An 18,944-nucleotide genomic window follows, 5' to 3' on the forward strand; every position below is an offset into this window, starting at 1 on the left:
CTGTGTCTCCATCTGGAGATTTCCATGTCCCTTTACAGATATTCTTTTGTGGGTATACAGTGCCACTTACTGTGAGGTTTTTGCTTATAGCAATATTCAACCAGTCTCAATCTATTGTCATTACATTCATGTAGACTGTATTTTCCCACATTTGGTCCAAACACTTTTTCTCTTCCCATCTTGACATTCATATCTCCTAGAATCACTTTCACATAATTTTCCCGAGTTGCATCATATGTGCCATCAAGCTGTTCATAAAAGAATTCTTTGGCCTCATCATTTGCTTGCTTTGTTGGAGCACGGGTGCCGAATCATTGTCATATTAAAAAATTTAATTTTTATCCTCAGTTTGCATATCCTACCATTAATGGCCTCAAAATTTGGCATTGCTGACTTGGATGCACTGTGTACTGGGAAAATGGTTCCAAGATTACCTGTACCACTGCTTCTGCAAAACACTGTAATCACCAGAATCCAATGTACAGGTCTCCTTCCATCCAATTTTCTGTAATGCTGCTATTCCTATTTGGTAATTTTTCAGTTAGTATTTCAAAATTCTTAATGTCCTTGCTCTATTAGGACTCAGTACATTCCAAGTAGCTGTTTTTAAATCAGTCCCTGTCCATTGCTTGGTTGTCATCACATAGGCTGTCCAGTTTCAACGTGTGCCCGACATTTTTGACTACATACTTTTTATGTGGCATGGAAGTCACCCTTGGGCACTACCCCAAGGGGGTCTGCCCCTTCATAGCCTGTTAAGTGGCTGCCTTTTCTGTCATGGATGTTCTCTTAGCGTTTGAGGATCCCTCCTCCTCTTATTACGAGACAACAATTTCATACTGTTACGCTCCACAGGCAGTTACCACGTTAAGACAGAAAAGGGAAAAAATGAGACACACTCTCAGTCCTCAAAACCTAATACTACTGGGGTTGGAAAAATCAAGAGTTGGCCAAGGGAAGCCAACAGGAAAGAAAACAGGAGAAGCCCAATACAAGTAAGTGGAAGTAATGCCACATTTACCTAAGGGCCCATGTGATTGCCACCTCCATGCTGCTGAGAAGAGAACCACAGGGGGGAAGGGGGGGGGGGGGGAATACACTTGGTCTGGAATCTTACCAACTGGCCAATCTGGCATGGGAAGCCCTACCAGGAGCATTACTACTGCCAACATAGCTCATTGAAACACATGAATTTCTGCACCAACTTCAAGGTGGTAATCCACGGGGAGATACCTATGTATCGATACCCTTCAAAATATTAAATTGTATAAAAGTTTACTTCACTGAATCATTACAGACAGGCTACTGAAGATATAAAGACAACTGTATATGATGAAACCCTCCTCAGGGGATACCGCCTTAACGCAGCACTCTCCGTGTGGGCGAGGAGGTTTGCGCGCTCTGGGTCCAGAGGGCTATACCGGCAGTAGCGTAACTACCAGCAGGGCCACCCATGCTGGACAGGCCAATGGGGGGGAGCCAGATGAAGTGTGTCCCACAACGACCTGTCTCCTGTCCGATCCTATCCTAAGCCTACCCTCTCCCTTATCATTCTTAACATCCTACACCATAGGGCAGGGAGGGCTTTAGAGGCGTGGTGAAGCCAGTCTCCCTAAGGGAGTAAACCCAATACAAATCACCTGCTGTCTTGCAGTTGGTAGAGGGATCTACAAAGGCTAAGGATGCTCCCCTGAACATGGAGCCAGCTACCCTGAGAGCTGTAAGGGGCAACCCCCCAAATGGTTGGGTGGAAGATTAACAATCTCCCCCTGTAAAACATCAATTGTTGCGAATGCTACCAAACATGGAATGTGCGGAGCCTATACCAAGCTGGAGCCCTACGTCAGCTGCTAACACAAGTAAACAACTACAGTATAAAAATATTGGCTCTCCAAGAAATTAAGTGGGAGGGGAGTGACATAATGGATGCAGGAAATTTCACTATCTTCTATAGTGGTGGGAGGATGAGTACCTTTGGAACAGGTTTTGTGGTCACTAAAGAACTAAAACATACAGTGATGTGCTTCCAACCAATCAATGAACAGATGTCCATATTAAAATTAAGGGGAAAATTTTTCAACATTACAATCATAAATGTACATGCACCCACAGAGGAGGCAGATGAACATCAAAAGGATGAGTTATACAGCAAGGTAGGACAACTGTATGATCAGGCTCCCAAACACGATGTCAAGATATTAATAGGAGACCTGAAGGCAAAAATAGGAAAAGAAGAGGCCTTTTAGCCAATCATAGGAAGACATAGCCCCCATGAAATATCAAACGACAATGGACTTAGGGCTGTAGATTTTGCTATAAGCAAAAACATGACTGTCGGCAGTACATGTTTCCCACATAAAAAAATACACAAAGAAACATGGATTTCACCAGATGGACAAACCAGAAATCAGATAGACCATATACTGATTGAAACTTCCTGGCAGATTAAAACTGTGTGCCCGACCGAGACTCGAACTCGGGACCTTTGCCTTTCGCGGGCAAGTGCTCTACCAACTGAGCTACCGAAGCATGACTCACGTCCGGTACTCACAGCTTTACTTCTGCCAGTATCTCGTCTCCTGCATTCTGCATATACTGATTGATCGGAGACACGGATCAGACATAATGGATGTTAGGAGCCAACGTGGAGCTGACTGCAATTCAGACCACCATCTAGTGAGAATTAAATATAGACAAAGGATCTCACTATCGAGTAAACAAAAAGGCCACAAACAAAAGAAGTTTGACATTAAGAAACTGAAGTTAGAAGAAATACGGAGAGCATATCAGATGAAAATAGAAGAGAGGATTAAGAATGAGACCAATACATCAAATGAACATATAGAAGTAATGTGGAAATGATGCAAGACTGCAATCCTCGAGGCAGCTGGAGAGGTTGTAGGACATGAACGGGCTCAAAGAAAGGAAGATTGGTTTGATGAAGAATGTATGAGAAGAAGTGAGGAATGTAATATAGCACGAATGAAATTATTGCAGAGAACAACTCGAGCAAATCTGAATGAATATAACGAAAAGCGCCGTAGAGCGAAGAGGGTCTGCAGACAGAAGAAAAGAGCACTAGAAAAGAAAAAACTGGAAGAAATTGAACAGCTAGGAGAAGAGAATCAAAGTCGTGAAATGTACCAAAAGATTAAAGAAGGAAAGACTGGGTTCCAAGCCAGAACAAATATGTGTAGGAACAAAGAAGGGGATTTGATAGGGGAGAGTAATAAAATACTTGACAGGTAGGCAGAATACTTCCAAGAGTTACTGAAACCAGAAGTAGAAGGGTTAGAACGAGAAGAACAGGTGGAACTAACTAACTATGGACCAGAGGTTTTAACACCAGAACTGGGGGAAGTGATGCAAGCCATTGAGACCTCAAAAAACAATAAGGCACCTGGAAAAGATTAGATCCAGGCCGAACTTCTCAAGTATGGTGGGGAAACGCTGTGGAAAACAATTCATAAAATACACTCCTGGAAATGGAAAAAAGAACACATTGACACCGGTGTGTCAGACCCACCATACTTGCTCCGGACACTGCGAGAGAGCTGTACAAGCAATGATCACACGCACGGCACAGCGGACACACCAGGAACCGCGGTGTTGGCCGTCGAATGGCGCTAGCTGCGCAGCATTTGTGCACCGCCGCCGTCAGTGTCAGCCAGTTTGCCGTGGCATACGGAGCTCCATCGCAGTCTTTAACACTGGTAGCATGCCGCGACAGCGTGGACGTGAACCGTATGTGCAGTTGACGGACTTTGAGCGAGGGCGTATAGTGGGCATGCGGGAGGCCGGGTGGACGTACCGCCGAATTGCTCAACACGTGGGGCGTGAGGTCTCCACAGTACATCGATGTTGTCACCAGTGGTCGGCGGAAGGTGCACGTGCCCGTCGACCTGGGACCGGACCGCAGCGACGCACGGATGCACGCCAAGACCATAGGATCCTATGCAGTGCCGTAGGGGACCGCACCACCACTTCCCAGCAAATTAGGGACACTGTTGCTCCTGGGGTATCGGCGAGGACCATTCGCAACCGTCTCCATGAAGCTGGGCTACGGTCCCGCACACCGTTAGGCCGTCTTCCGCTCACGCCCCAACATTGTGCAGCCCACCTCCAGTGGTGTCGCGACAGGCGTGAATGGAGGGACGAATGGAGACGTGTCGTCTTCAGCGATGAGAGTCGCTTCTGCCTTGGTGCCAATGATGGTCGTATGCGTGTTTGGCGCCGTGCAGGTGAGCGCCACAATCAGGACTGCATACGACCGAGGCACACAGGGCCAACACCCGGCATCATGGTGTGGGGAGCGATCTCCTACACTGGCCGTACACCACTGGTGATCGTCGAGGGGACACTGAATAGTGCACGGTACATCCAAACCATCATCGAACCCATCGTTCTAACATTCCTAGACCGGCAAGGGAACTTGCTGTTCCAACAGGACAATGCACGTCCGCATGTATCCCGTGCCACCCAACGTGCTCTAGAAGGTGTAAGTCAACTACCCTGGCCAGCAAGATCTCCGGATCTGTCCCCCATTGAGCATGTTTGGGACTGGATGAAGCGTCGTCTCACGTGGTCTGCACGTCCAGCACAAACGCTGGTCCAACTGAGGCGCCAGGTGGAAATGGCATGGCAAGCCGTTCCACAGGACTACATCCAGCATCTCTACGATCGTCTCCATGGGAGAATAGCAGCCTGCATTGCTGCGAAAGGTGGATATACACTGTACTAGTGCCGACATTGTGCATGCTCTGTTGCCTGTGTCTATGTGCCTGTGGTTCTGTCAGTGTGATCATGTGATGTATCTGACCCCAGGAATGTGTCAATAAAGTTTCCCCTTCCTGGGACAATGAATTCACGGTGTTCTTATTTCAATTTCCAGGAGTGTAATACTGAATATCTGGCAAGAGGAGAGCATGCCAAAGGAGTGGGAAACAGCTATAATGTGCCCCATATATAAAAAAGGACATAAATTAGACTGCCAGAACTATCGAGGAATCTCCCTACTAAATACTACATATAAAGTTTTATCCAAGATTCTAACCAGTAGGCTTACTCCATATGTGGAAGAGAGAGTTGGAAACTATCAGAGTGGCTTTAGAAGAAATAGGTCAACAACTGATCAGATATTCACATTGCGCATACTACTTGAAAAATGTTACGAACATCAAATTAACATACACCAGCTTTATATCGACTTTAAACAAGCCTATGATAGCATCTCAAGAGTGGCATTGAAGAATGTAATGGAAGAGGCTGGAATACCTAAAAAGCTCATTAAACTTTCTATGATGACCCTCAGCGAAACCAACTGTAAAGTAAAAATACAGGGCAAAATCTCCAGAGAAGTGGAAGTGAAGAAGGGACTTAGACAGCGTGACAATATCTCCTCTTTGCTATTCAACCTTTGCCTAGAACAAGTCATAAGTCAGATAGAGTTAAATAAAGGAGGAACCTTCTTAAATCATTCACTGTAGTACCTTGCCTATGCTGACAATGTGGCATTACTCGCATGAAACACTGCTGTGCTAGGCTAAGCCTATCAACAACTGGAGAAAGGTGCAAGGGAACTTGGCCTGACAGTCAACATCGAAAAGACCAAGTATATGGCAATGACCAACCAACAAAACCTACCAAATCTCAGGACAGACGACAGGGAGTTTGAAAGGGTGAGAGACTTCAAGTACCTTGGGTCGACTATCACTGAGACAAATGACATTGGCAGTGAGGTGAACGCCAGAATAGCAGCAGGTAACAGATGCTACTTTGCCACATTACCCATGCTTAGGAGTTTGCTTCTATCACGTAAATCCAAAATCCTCATTTACAAAATAATTATAAGACCGATTGTTATGTATGGTGCCGAAACGTGGACCATGACTGTAAATGAGGAAAGGATCCTTAGCACATGGGAGAGAAAGGTACTACGTAAAATATATGGCCCAGTATATGAGCAAGAATGTTGGCGCATTCGTACGAATGCAGAACTACAACACCTTTCTGAAGAACCTGACATTGTTACTACCATTAAAATAAGAAGACTGCACGTGGTCAGAATGGAAGAAGACAAATCATGTAAGAGGATTTTTGATGGCAAGGCTGGTGGCAGACGGCAGAGGGGACGCCCCAGAAAGAGATGGGTGGATGGAGTTGAAGAAGACATGAAAAAGCTGGGTGTCAGAGGATGGAGATGGAAAGCCATGGATCGGATAGAATGGCAGGATATTGTGATGCAGGCCAAGGCCCTCCGAGGGCTGTAGAGCTGAGTAGTAGTAGTAGCAGTAGCAGCAGCAGCATATGATGAAACATGAAAATTAGCTTAAAGTTTTAAGTTTGGAAAATTTTACAAACTTTGAAAAGCCATATCTCAGGAACTATTAGATCTTCAGAGCCCATTTTGGTCTCAAAATTGGCAAACGTAAACTAGTTTAAAAATGTATAGAATGGTCATCTTCATGGAAAATGTGCTCATCATGGTCAAAATGGGAGAAAACAAAAACAGTGCAAAAATTTAGTAGTGTTTGGGATGTTCAAAAATTATGGGGGAGCTTACCAAGGTTGCAACTTAGATTTTGCATTTCAGTCAAATCCCATAAAAGGGAGCGGGTGCAGGAGAGAGAGGGAAAACTTACCACCACTAGTTGATGCAACTTAGCCCCCCCCCCCCCCCCTTTTCATGACATGGTTACTGGACTAGTAGTTTTCTTGCCAAAACAAACCTTTCTCAAATATATCTTCAGCTCCCTCTCACTTATTTCCTTTCCACTGCCTCTGTTTTGGCTTTCATTGCAGCAAATGAGAAAGTGATGTAATAGAAAAGCTGGAGTATAACAAAGACTAAGAGAAGAACAGCATGAAAAAGATTAACAGTTTTGTTTTCACTGTAACCAAGAAGAGTGAAAAAATAATTTCATGCACCAGCACTGTCGAATGTTTCACGTAGGTATTGTGATGCTTCAGTTGATTAGATTAGATTTACTTTCAGGATGTAAAACATGTCAGAAAAACAATACTACATGAAAAGTATTTACACCTGAAACAAGTAAGTTAATGTACCTTCCACAGGTCATCATTTTTTTATGAACATTATATGAAAGAATCATTTTACAAATACTAATGCACTTAATTTAAAATAAAAAAAGTTTTTATTTATTTATGAGGTAATAAACATGTAATAGAACTACTATAATACATATTTACAATGAACATGTTACTGCACTGAAATGGTGCAGAAGTTATATCGTACTTACACACACACACACACACACACACAAATCAGTTGGTTCTACTGATAAATTCATCAATGAAGTAGGAGGAGTTGGCCACCAATAAGTCCTTTAGGCTTCTCTTAAACTGAATTTCATTGGTTGTTAAGCTTTTTATGGCTGCTGGCAAGTTACTGAAAATGTGTGTTCCTGAATAATGTACACCTTTTTGTACAAGAGTAAGTGATTTTAAATCCTTGTGAAGATTATTCTTGTTTCTAGTACTGATTCCACGAATTGAGCTGTTGGTTTGAAAAAGTGATATATTTTTAATGACAAATTTCATTAAGGAATAAATATATTGGGAAGCAGTAGTTAGTATTCCTAGCTCCCTAAACAGACTTCTGCAGAATGTTTTTGAGTTCACACCACATATAACTCTTACTGCACGTTTTTGTGCCCAGAAAACTTTAGCTTGGCTTGATGAATTACCCCCAAAAATAATCCCATATGACATTATGGAATGAAAGTAAGCATAGTATGCCAGATTTTTCATTTTTATATCCCCTATGTCTGACACAATTCGCACTGCAAGTAGAGAGATTTGTTAAGACGCTTCAGCAGTTCTGTGGTTGAATGGCTGTTCATATGTCACACAATGTCCTACAGCATCGCCTGCAGTGTGACAACAGATGACACCAGTATACTGATTCAGTCTTATAGCAACTGGCTGCTATTCGTTACATAAGTCAAGTCCGCATATATGTTGAGAATATTTATGCCAATATACAAACATAATTTCCACTTCCCATTGGTGTCCAATTGCACCAATCGCCACTCATCAGTTCAGGCCACCACATTCTTCTCGCAGCTTTCGCCTTTCTTGCACCTTTAAGACATCTTTTTCTCAATTCCTTCAAATATCGACCAATGACTATTCTTGACCTCCTTTGGCTCAAAGACACTGTTCTCTTCTTTCATAGTTTTGCTGATTACTACACATACAATGTTTTATTTTCACAAGTGCAACTACCTGTTGTATTTCACTGCAATAAAAATAGTTAATGTTTGTTTGCATGGCCATATTCTGTAGCAGCTATTAAAATCGGTTATTACTAGTTTCTCTGTTTTAAGCTTACTGCAATTTAATTAAGAGACTTTTTACAACTGACACGTTTTGCTTTTATTTACAATGCATATTCTGTGATCTTTCTGCAAACTGGGAAAGAGATATGGCATAAAAATTCTCTAATTAAATTGCAGTAAGCTTATGATGGAGTAAAACTTAAGAATGCTCAATTTGTTTATCATCATTATCTGGGATGTTATACCAGTAAGTCAATATTTAAAACAGACAGCAGAACACACACATGAAAGACGGTTGTACTTGCCAAGCTTTCGGAGCCAGTGGCTCCTTCAGGCAAAAGGGTTGAGAGGGAAGGAAGAGGGTGAAGGAAAAGGATTAGAGATGTCTAGGAAAAGGGGTAACTTTCCCAGAACCAGTCTTTCCTTCTCATCCCGTGTGGTAAGTCTCTCCTGACCCGAAATTCTGGGTGACAGTCCCAAAATCTACTACTTTTCCTTAACCTCTCCAGCCCTTTTCCTTCACCCCTCCTCCTTACCCTTCAAGCCCTCTGCCTGAAGAAGGAGCCACTGGCTCTAAAAGCTTGCCAGCTACATCAGTCTTTCATGTGTGTGTTCTGCCACAGTATTTGAAACAGACTATTACAAAATTGCTGGATGAGTAGTTCTTCAGTTTACAAGGCCTCACTTTATGAGAAAGCATTACAAAACTGTTGCAACTTTTGTTAGGCGTGTGTTTAACAATAACATTAATATGATGTAGAAGTTTCCTTATAAGTATGATCAAAGTATTCAAGAATAATTTTATTTTACAGATACACATTACAAATATGTGACAGAGTCTCTTGCAGTATTACAATTGTTTTTGCTTTAAGCTGTAATAATACTACCGAAGAGTCTTTATTTTAAGAAAACCTAACACTGAAGTTCTCGCAAAATAAAAAGTGCCTTTACGATTGTGGCACCCTACGCGTTGGACGGTATCGATCTGCATTCTAGTTACACAAAAGTAATATATGTTTTTCAGGCTTTATAAATACTATGTAAACTGGAAGTCTACTGATATGACATATAAAGTGGCGAAATTGAAAAAATTTATGAGAAGAGGGGTGGGGTGTGGGAGATACAGAATGCACATATTAACTTCTACAGTAAAGAATATCAAAATGAACTTCTAAAAACAGCACTATTCTAGGTATTTAGATGGTTCAAATGAAACGGAATGTGGTTTCTGTTATGCAATTTTTGTTCATTTCTTTCTCTTTAAGTATGAATTTTAGCATTAAAAAACTGAAATTTTTGAAAAATTACCAGTGCATATTTAAAGCAACTTAATATTTGTTTGCTATATCACACAGTATGTCTGTTATGTATCTGGATTTTCTTCCCTACTGTGCCCATAGAGTATAAATTCCTTCCAGGAATGTTGTATGCATATTTTCTAAAACATCATCTCCTTTTAAAATAAAATAGCTGCTGAAATGCTGACAACCAATTTTTTCAGTTTTGTGAAATTAAGGCACATATTCGGTCACTAATGTCTGAGATCAGGTTCTTAAAAACTGTTTTAAGTATACACAGAGGCAGGAACAACATTTAAGTAAACATAAATTCATCACACATCATCTGGGCAAAGATTTGGACATGGAGAGTGGTATCTTCCAAGCTTCATCTGGAGTTCCTCTGCACAGAAAAAAGAATGTAGAAAAATCAATGTTATGCAACACAGAAAGACAGTTTCAACAAAAAATAATTGACATTTAAAATTATAGATGAACAACATAAAATTATTCTTAAATTCACAGTCAGTAAACTTGATTTTATAAAAGAAACTACTACCTACCTTCTACTGTTCACATAATGCCTGCAGGATCAGAACAATATAAGTTAGTCCCATTTGCAAATAAAGAGTCCGGTTTTCAACAGCTCATATGCTTTTAGTTTATTATGTTTACCTGTAGATTCCCAGTTTTGTGCCCCTTTCTTAAAGACTTTTGTGCAAAGATATAGAACTTATGAACATGGGTCTCTCTCACTATCAGGCCTGACTGAACTGCCTTTTCTCTTTAACCATACCTAACCCATTCTCCTTCCTTCCTGAGGAAGGTACTAATAATTCCAAAAACTAAGATAGTTTCGTATACTTTTATATGGTTGTCACAGTAAGAAAAATTTGTCTCTTGCAGGTAAGTACTGGCTAGCAAATCTATCAATGTGTTGATTCAGTTTCATATTGCAACAAGGGCTAACGTGAAAGGTGTTGTAGCAACTGATACTCTGTCCTACTACCAGTTACCTCAAGCAAGATGATTAGCATTTGATGCACTGTCTGCAGATGAAGAGCAGGTTAAACATTTTGCCTTTCATATCCCAGCTGAAAATCTGTTGCTTGTGCTTGTGCTTGTGTACACATGGGTTGCTGTATCAATTATTTCAAAGTGGGTCTGCAAAGTTTTGCCTATGTCTTTGTTGGTTAAATTTCCACCAAGCTTAATCTCAGCTGCCTCCTTAATGTTACTGTGGAGCTGCAATACCTATAAGACCAATGCCACACAAGAACAATTTGAAGCCAATCATGTGTGCCCCACTTGTAAACGGTAAGGCTGTGTAATGCATAATGATCTGTACATCAATGATCCTTGGGAGCACACTCGACAACGTTGTAGAAGATGTCTGCTGGCATTGACTGGTCCCCAGCTTGGGACTGGGTCACCGTACCCAATGATTACGGGTGGAGCTCCCGGGGAAAACATGGCCCTCCCTTTCCTCAGTTGTGGGACTCTTCGTCAGGCCCCTCCACTGAAGTCTGACCAGCTTGGGTACTCTGCCAGTAGCTACACTACCGCCAGCATAGCCCTCAGCATCACTGAGGCATGCAAACCCTCCTGCTTGGCTCTAAATATGCCTGCGATAAGGTGGTGACACTTGAGAGGAAGGTGAAAGAGGTATTTTTATGTATCATTTTATGCTGAAAGAAACAACTGCCTATACAGAGCTCACAAAAGCAACAGAATAATCTGAAACATTCATTACCATTCATATGTTGTGCTTGCCACCAGATTTCTTTTGTAAATTTACCAAAAACATTCTGATTGAATCATTAACTGTCTGATATTCAGCATGTTTCTTTTATTATGAGGGTCACTCAAATATAAACTGGAATATTTTAACACAGCTTTATTGGTGGTATATACCAATTAAAATGGAATGCATTATTTTTCTGTATAGTTCCGTCAACAGAAACACAATTTCTCCATCAAATGGAAAGATTTTTGATTCCTTTAAGGATGAAAGAAGTTGGCTGCCCCAGTAGTCAATTGTGTACATACTACAAGTTATTTTCATAAGTAAGTGTAATAAATTTTATATTTTTTTTTTAGAAAAAGTATATTTGAAAAAAAAAAAGAGAGAGAATGTATTGTTGATATATTTGTTGACTATTGTTCCACATGATTGCCACCCCATTCAATGCACGTGGTGAGTCATAGCACAAGCTTCTTTATGCCCTCCTTCAAGAACTCTCCCACCAGCTTCTTCCACTACTTCAGGAACTCTTTCTGCACTGCTCATCAGTTGAAAATTTAATTCCACTTGTGTGTATTCATGGAGATGGAAAGATGATAACCTGAAGAAGCCATGTCAGTGGAATACGAGGGGTGTGAGGGGTCAACACAGCCCAAATCAATGAGTCCAAGGGTGCCTTGGTAGCTAAGGCTGTGTGAGGAGGGGTGTTGTCATGTAACAAGCACATTCCTCATCAGCATTCCCCTGCTTTTGTTTCAAAAGCTCCTTTTGAGTTTTTTGGGGATCCCACAATATCGTTGTGCTGCGTTGATGGTCCCCCCCCCCCCCCCCCCCCCTTGAGGGAGAAATTCGACCAAAATCATGTCTTTTCAGTCTCAGTATACTGAGGCCATGAGTTTTTTTACCTGAAATTGTGGTTTTGAATTTTTTGGCAGATGCAGGCAGCATTTATGTGACACCATTGTGATGACTGTCTTTTTGTCTTCATTGTATAATGAGCCATCCACATTTTGTGTCCAGTCACAAAAGTGCTCAGAAAATCCTTGCCTTCCAATCCAAGTTGCTCGAGGAACTTGTGGACTCTACTGACTCAACTTTTCTTGTGCTGCTCTGTTAGCTGTTTTGGGGCCCATATTGCACACAGTTTTCTACATCCCATAATTTGTATGACTGTCTCAAAGGAGAGTTCTGGAGAGTTGTGGAAACACTGAATAAATTTCATCTACTGTCAATTGGCTGTTTTCACAGTTTTCTCGATTTTTTGCACCAACTCATCTGACAAAAGGGAAGGCCTTCCACTCTTCTGTTCATCATGAACATATGTACTCCCTACACCACTTAAACATGCTCATTCTATTCGTAACACCTTTGTGATTCAGGAATAAATTTTGGTAGTTGTTATTTCTTCCTCGAGTAGGAGGTAGCTAACAGCACATGGCTCACACTTACTAGGATTTCTAACTGTCCTCTTTCACACAACTGGACACTACAATGTGAGTTTACATATTACCGGATCCTGTGATGCTCACTCTGGTCAATGTTATGGTCAAGTACACTTACTTTCAAACATGTCTCGTATTTGACTGTAGAGTCGTCTTTCGAAACTTTCATTTCCTAACTCCTCCTTCGGTGGACCAAACATGTGGTAGCTACATGGAGACATGTCTGGACTTGGAGGTTGTTATGAGGTCATCTTTGGAGCTTACTGAGGAGGACAACATGAATTGGTTCCAGGCATTGCTTGTTGCAATAAACAGTCTTAGCATCGCTCAGCAGCTTGCAGCAGCAGGCTGCATTCGCCTATGCAGATAGTCAATCTGCAAGGCACCTTTTGAGCCCCTAAACTCAGCAGTCAAACTTTTCCCACCTTAAGAGTTGAGTCTTGGCCTTGATTGGCACATCCTCTCCAACTTCCATCAACTCCGTACCCACCCTCTTGTTCTCTGTGGTATTGTGATGGACTAATGTTTCACTGACATGAGGAGGTATTGAATAGAATTGGGGAGAAGAGGCATTTGTAGCACAATTTGACAAGAAGAAGGGATCAGTTGGTAGGGCATGTTCTGAGGCATCAAGGGATCACAAATTGAGCATTGGACAGCATTGTAGAGGGAGACCAAGAGATGAATACACTAAGCAGATTCAGAAGGATGTAGGTTGCAGTAAGTACTGGGAAATGAAGAAGCTTGCACAAGATAGAGTAGCATGGAGAGCTGCATCAAATCAGTCTCACGACTGAAGACCACAACAACAACAACAACAACAACAATGTTTCACTGCAGATGAAGATTATTTCCACTAAAATCTCTCCTCATCCTTTAAAGGAATTCAAAAGTCATGACGAATGTCTTACAGCACATACTTTTAGGCCTGGTGACAAGAGGAGGAACTCACATGATTGATATTTTTGGTATCAAAGTATGTCTGATAAAATGGTGTTGGCACTTTCAAAATTTATCCCCACTAGCGATGCAATCTCGATGACAGAAATGTGACAGTCATACTCTGCAAGCTAACATTCAGATTTAATATTGTCTTTATTGGTGTCTATAGCTTTGATTTTTCACTGTAATATGACCATTTAGAATCTGATGAGTCAAACAGCACATTTGAGTTTTATACAGAGTAGCATTACCAAATTGGGCCCGTAGTTTCTTCAAAATGTTGTATCTTCATTGCTGAGAAAAGAGTAATAAGGCGCAGTGCAAGAGTGAAATGAACGAAGTTCCTGTTTACATTTGATTGAGCCATGTAGCTAAATCCAACATGTTAGAATGTTTGACCACCACAGCCAGATAAAAATTTTTCTATTAATTTTTTTCCAAGCTGCATAGCAGAGCTCAACCTAAGACGACGATAAATGATGTCACGGGCTGCTTCATCATGCCTTTCTATTCTCACAGTGAATGTTATTGTGGGAAGAACCACAGACAGCCATCAATAACTCCTAACAGCCCTGCAATGACATTATTTTCTGTTCACATATGAGGTGCAAATTATTTCTACAAAATTTTATTATAACTTTCTCAAGTGCTTGATACAGATCTAATCTCTAACACACAAATTTTTGGATTATTACCATCCTCAAATGTAAAATTATTACATTTAGAAGTATGTTACCTACAAACCCTGATGATCGCTACAGGGTATCCAGCAGAGTCCCCAATTTTAAAATAAAATTTCTCGAAAAATAAAATCGGTAGATGATTGCAACAAATGGCATGTTTATTTTGAAATCTGTAAGAATTTTATGCAAAAGTTTCAAAATAGTTGAAAAAGTTGCTAGCAGATGGGGCTGTAATTGCAATATGTAGTATCTACAAATAGTGTGCTGCAGGTCAGAGTAATCAGTTCCATTACTGAAATGTGGAAGGAGGATAGTGAACTGAAGGAAGAGGTTGAAATCATATATGCCACTGAATTATGTGTTTTTCTGATATTGGAATACCACAAGTTAGGACACAATAAGGTGCAATTTTCAAACACAATTTAATGTGCCAAAAGAACCCAATCCAAAAAATCATTCACAAGCTCTTTGCCAAATGCCAATGGACAGGCAGCATGGCTGATGATCTAACGGAGAATGTTGTCCCCAGGCAAACTGTAGTTACTCCTGAAAGTGTTGCCACAATTTTTTGAATGGTTCAACAAAATCCAAGCAAGAAGAACTGCAGCAGAGGCTGGATTGGGGTGTTCCAGAATGAGACAGAGCCTACACATGCTTCCATTCGAAATCCAAACCCACCAGGCCATACATGTGTGAGCTGTGTGAAAGGAAGCTGACTCTGCAAACCAAATAAAGCACATTTCCACCTGAATGGATTACTGAAAAAATAAAATTGGTGATTTTGGGGATCTGAAAATACCCACTTGTGTCAAGCGAATCCACCATATTCTCCCAAAGTTACTGTCTAGTCTGTGGCACACAACAGTGGCATTATTGACCCTTTTTCATGTAACAAACTATCACTTCTGAACATTACATTGTAATTTCAGAAAAATTTGAGGCCACACAACTAGTGTTGGAGGACCGACCAGGCACTGTATGGTTCACACAAGTGGAGTCACACCACATCGCACAAAATAGGTGTTTCACTTTCTAAATGAATACTCTGAGAATAGAGTCACTGCACAGGATTATTGCAAATTTACTTGTGCAGGGATGGCCTCTATATTCGCACAATCTGACTCCTTGAGACTCCTTTTTGTGTGGCACACTGAAAGATACTCTGTACCAGAACCATCCCACCACACTGGGCAATCTTGAATCAGCAATCTGTGTGCTATGTGGTGGCAAACTTCATTGTTCATTTGTGCCACCTCTATACTGCTAGTGATGGACCTTAATAAGAGACTGTGATGTGACTGCAAAGACTGCTTGCAGAGGATGAGTAATTATCATGCTGATATCGTACGAGTTGCACAGTGTACAGCACTATCTGGTAGCAGCTGAAACTTCTCTATAAAATTCTTACAGCTTTCAAAATAAACACATCTTTTTGAAATATTTAAATTTGAAATCAGGGACTCCTTCATCAGACACTCTGTATGTCCTAGACTCATTTCTAGGTTTCTACAGAACTGATGCCCAACAAACTGATGCCTGTTTCTCTTCCTCTACAATAAAGGTACAGCGAGTTTCATACATACTTGCACTGGAGACACCAAGTTTGCTCTAGCTAGTGTTATATCCTTTAAAGAAATATAGAAAAACTGGCAGTTATCTTGTTTAGGAGGCTGAGCTGGGACCTAAATTCCATTCTGTATGTAAGTCAGAGGTATATGTTCCTAGTACAATAAAGGACATCAGCATTTTTGATGTTGATAGCATTACTTACAGAACTTCTCTTTTCAGATAGTATGTGTGAAGCTACAAAACTTGACAATATCACACAAAAATGGCAGTTGCCCACAGCTTCCATCCAGATACCAAGTAAGATACTGAAGCTGAGGAGTAATTAATAATGAATACTCTAATTGCTGCATTTAGTAGCAAGGTGTCAGTCATGCTCTTATATGAAAAGTTCAATTGTGTAACATTAAATAGGCATGAGACACCATGTTATCGCAGTACCATATTGCTACCTCTATAATTTACATTAGGCATAGCTCAAATTTTCTCCTTTATGTAAGATACATTTTACTTACCACTTATCCTGTAGGGAAAGAAGATTTGTGCCCATTCATCTGACCCATCACAGCAGTCACAAATACCATCATTTACCTGGTTTGATGGAACACTTTCTGACAACAGAAATGAAAATATATTACACATTCGAAATACAGCACACCAATAATAATTATGCATACAAAGGATCATTAAAAACACTTTATGCAACTACAGCATGTCTCCTTACCAGCCACTGAAATACATGTGCAATGGATTGCGGGAAGAATGATTGTTGGTATACCCCCCCTTCTCTCTCCCCCCCCCTCCCCCTACCCTCTACCCCAGGATCAAGAGAGATACCAAGTGCAGCAACAGATGTGGAAATTCACTAACGAGCAGCATTCAAATTCCGGGATACTACAAATAACAATCTATTGGCAGTCAATGGGTTAAAGATGTGTTAAAATAAAAAATAAAAGCAAGAAATATAACAGATTAGAGCAACATTTGACAGGCCTTTGAATGATGCTTGAAATAAAGTGCACCAAAAGAGACTGCACACCTTCTGCTAACCAACACACAAGCATCCTCCTTCTGCTAACCAACACACAAGCATCCTCTTTAAAATTATAAGATTCTACATTAAACACTACATTTTAAATTCTTAATTGGCACCTTGTTTGCTGTACATGATAGAGAGTATCATTCAAAGGAGCGTCAAAAGTTTCTCTAATCTATTTTATTCCTTGCATTTAAACAATCATTTCACAAGCATTTGACCGCCAGAAAAGATAAGGTGAGGCAAGAGTTACAAAAAGAAAATTTCAAAATAGAAAAGACACTATTCATAGGACAAGGACAGAATGATAATGCATAATGTTACCAGGTGAGGAGGCAAAAGAAAGCTGTGCCAGGAAATGAATAATCCAAAAAATGGGCATAAATTGAAACATGGAAAATAACAACTATCAAGCACATATTTGAAAGCCAAATTCTTTTTTCTTTTGTAGCTATAATATGTAATATTAGATGTATGTCTACATCTATACTCTGCAAACCACAATGAAGACCCACTGTACCAGTTATTTGGGATTCTTCCCGTCCCATTCTGTATGGATTGCGGGAAGAATGGTTGTTGGAACCCCCCCCCCCCCCTCCTCTCTCTCTCTCTCTCTCTCTCTCTCTCTCTCTCTCTCTCTCTCTCTCTCTCTGTGTGTGTGTGTGTGTGTGTGTGTGTGTGTGTGTGTGTGAGTGAGAGATAATTATACTAATCTTATCCTCATGATTCCTATGTGAGCTAGAAATAGGGGACTGTAGTGTATTCTTAGAGTCATCATTTAAAGCCAGTTCTTGCAACTTTGTTAATGGAATATCCCAGGATAGTGTATGTTTATCTTCAAGAGCCTTCCAGTTCAGTTTCTTCAGTATCTCTGTGACACTCTCCCACAGAACAAATAAACCTCTGACCATTCGTGTGCTGCCCCTCTCTGCTTACATTTTATACCCCTGTTAGCCCTATTTGGTATGGGTCACATACTTGAGCAATATTCTAGAACCAGGCGCAAAACCGATTTGTAAGCAATCTCCTTTGTAGACTGATTGCACTTCCCCAGTATTTCACCAATAAACCGAAGTCTCCCATCTGCTTTACCCATGACTGAGCTTATATCCCTCCTACGGATCCAGGGGTTAGAATAGGCCCGAGGTATTCCTGCCTGTCATATTAGGTGACTAAAAGGAGTTTCACACGTTTTGGCCTTTATGTGATGGTCCCCTGTAGGGTTTGACCTCTATTCTTCAACATTTTCCCGAAGAGCGTGCATTGAGATCTTTAGCCCACTTCCTTGTCGTCGCATAGCAGTCCTGCCCACTCTCCATCTCTTGGGCAAGGACACCTTCCTGGGTGCGTTTTCCACCATGCACTATGCAGTGTCGATTTTTACGTCGACAATGACCATGGACTTCTTTGCACCTGATATCCAGCACAGTAGCCAGTCTGTTGTGGTGGGACTGCCATATACCCTGTTGGTTTTAGCCCCCTGACCACACAGGGATCACTCTGCTGAACCCTGCGCCGTTAACTCCCCACGTATGCCAAGGAGTAGATGCCCATCCCCCTGGGACATCGGGACTCCCGGCAATGGCCATCCTACCAGGTGGCCTTTGCTGCGGCTGGGTGGCGCCTGTGGGGAGGGCCCCTGGTCGGAGTGGGTGGCATCAGGGCAGATGACACGTGATGAAGCATAGTCCATCATCTCTTGCTGGTGGTGAAACACCAGCAGTCTCTAAGCAACCACGAGCTCAATTCAACACACAGAAGTACGACCCCAAATTGTTCCCCTCCCTGGCCACACCATGGGAGGAACGTTAGGCTAAGGATGGCAGCAGATCTAATTCACCCCTTGTATGTTCGAGAGCTGATGGGGAATCTTTCATGACGATGAAGCCTCAGTTTTTTTGTTGAGCATTTAGAGAACAACTTTGGGGAGATGGAGGGATTGTCCATAATGAGA

At 41.3% G+C, this 18,944-nt stretch overlaps 1 protein-coding gene across 1 annotated transcript in view; it reads right to left on the reverse strand.

Annotated features, from left to right (window-relative positions):
- Window positions 1-9,086: 9,086 nt before the first annotated feature.
- The window catches only part of LOC126188252 (uncharacterized), a 28,894-nt gene continuing 19,036 nt past the window's right edge, over window positions 9,087-18,944 (reverse strand). The window contains exons 2-3 of the mRNA XM_049929817.1: window positions 16,470-16,565; window positions 9,087-9,980 (exon numbers count right to left, since the gene is read on the reverse strand). Of these exons, the coding sequence (XP_049785774.1) occupies window positions 9,913-9,980; window positions 16,470-16,565 (164 nt within the window). The 3' untranslated portion in view covers window positions 9,087-9,912. The remainder of the gene's footprint in view (window positions 9,981-16,469; window positions 16,566-18,944) is intronic.

The sequence above is a fragment of the Schistocerca cancellata genome, chromosome 1 (genome assembly GCF_023864275.1).
Source record: "Schistocerca cancellata isolate TAMUIC-IGC-003103 chromosome 1, iqSchCanc2.1, whole genome shotgun sequence".
Taxonomy (NCBI): Eukaryota; Metazoa; Arthropoda; class Insecta; order Orthoptera; family Acrididae; genus Schistocerca; species Schistocerca cancellata.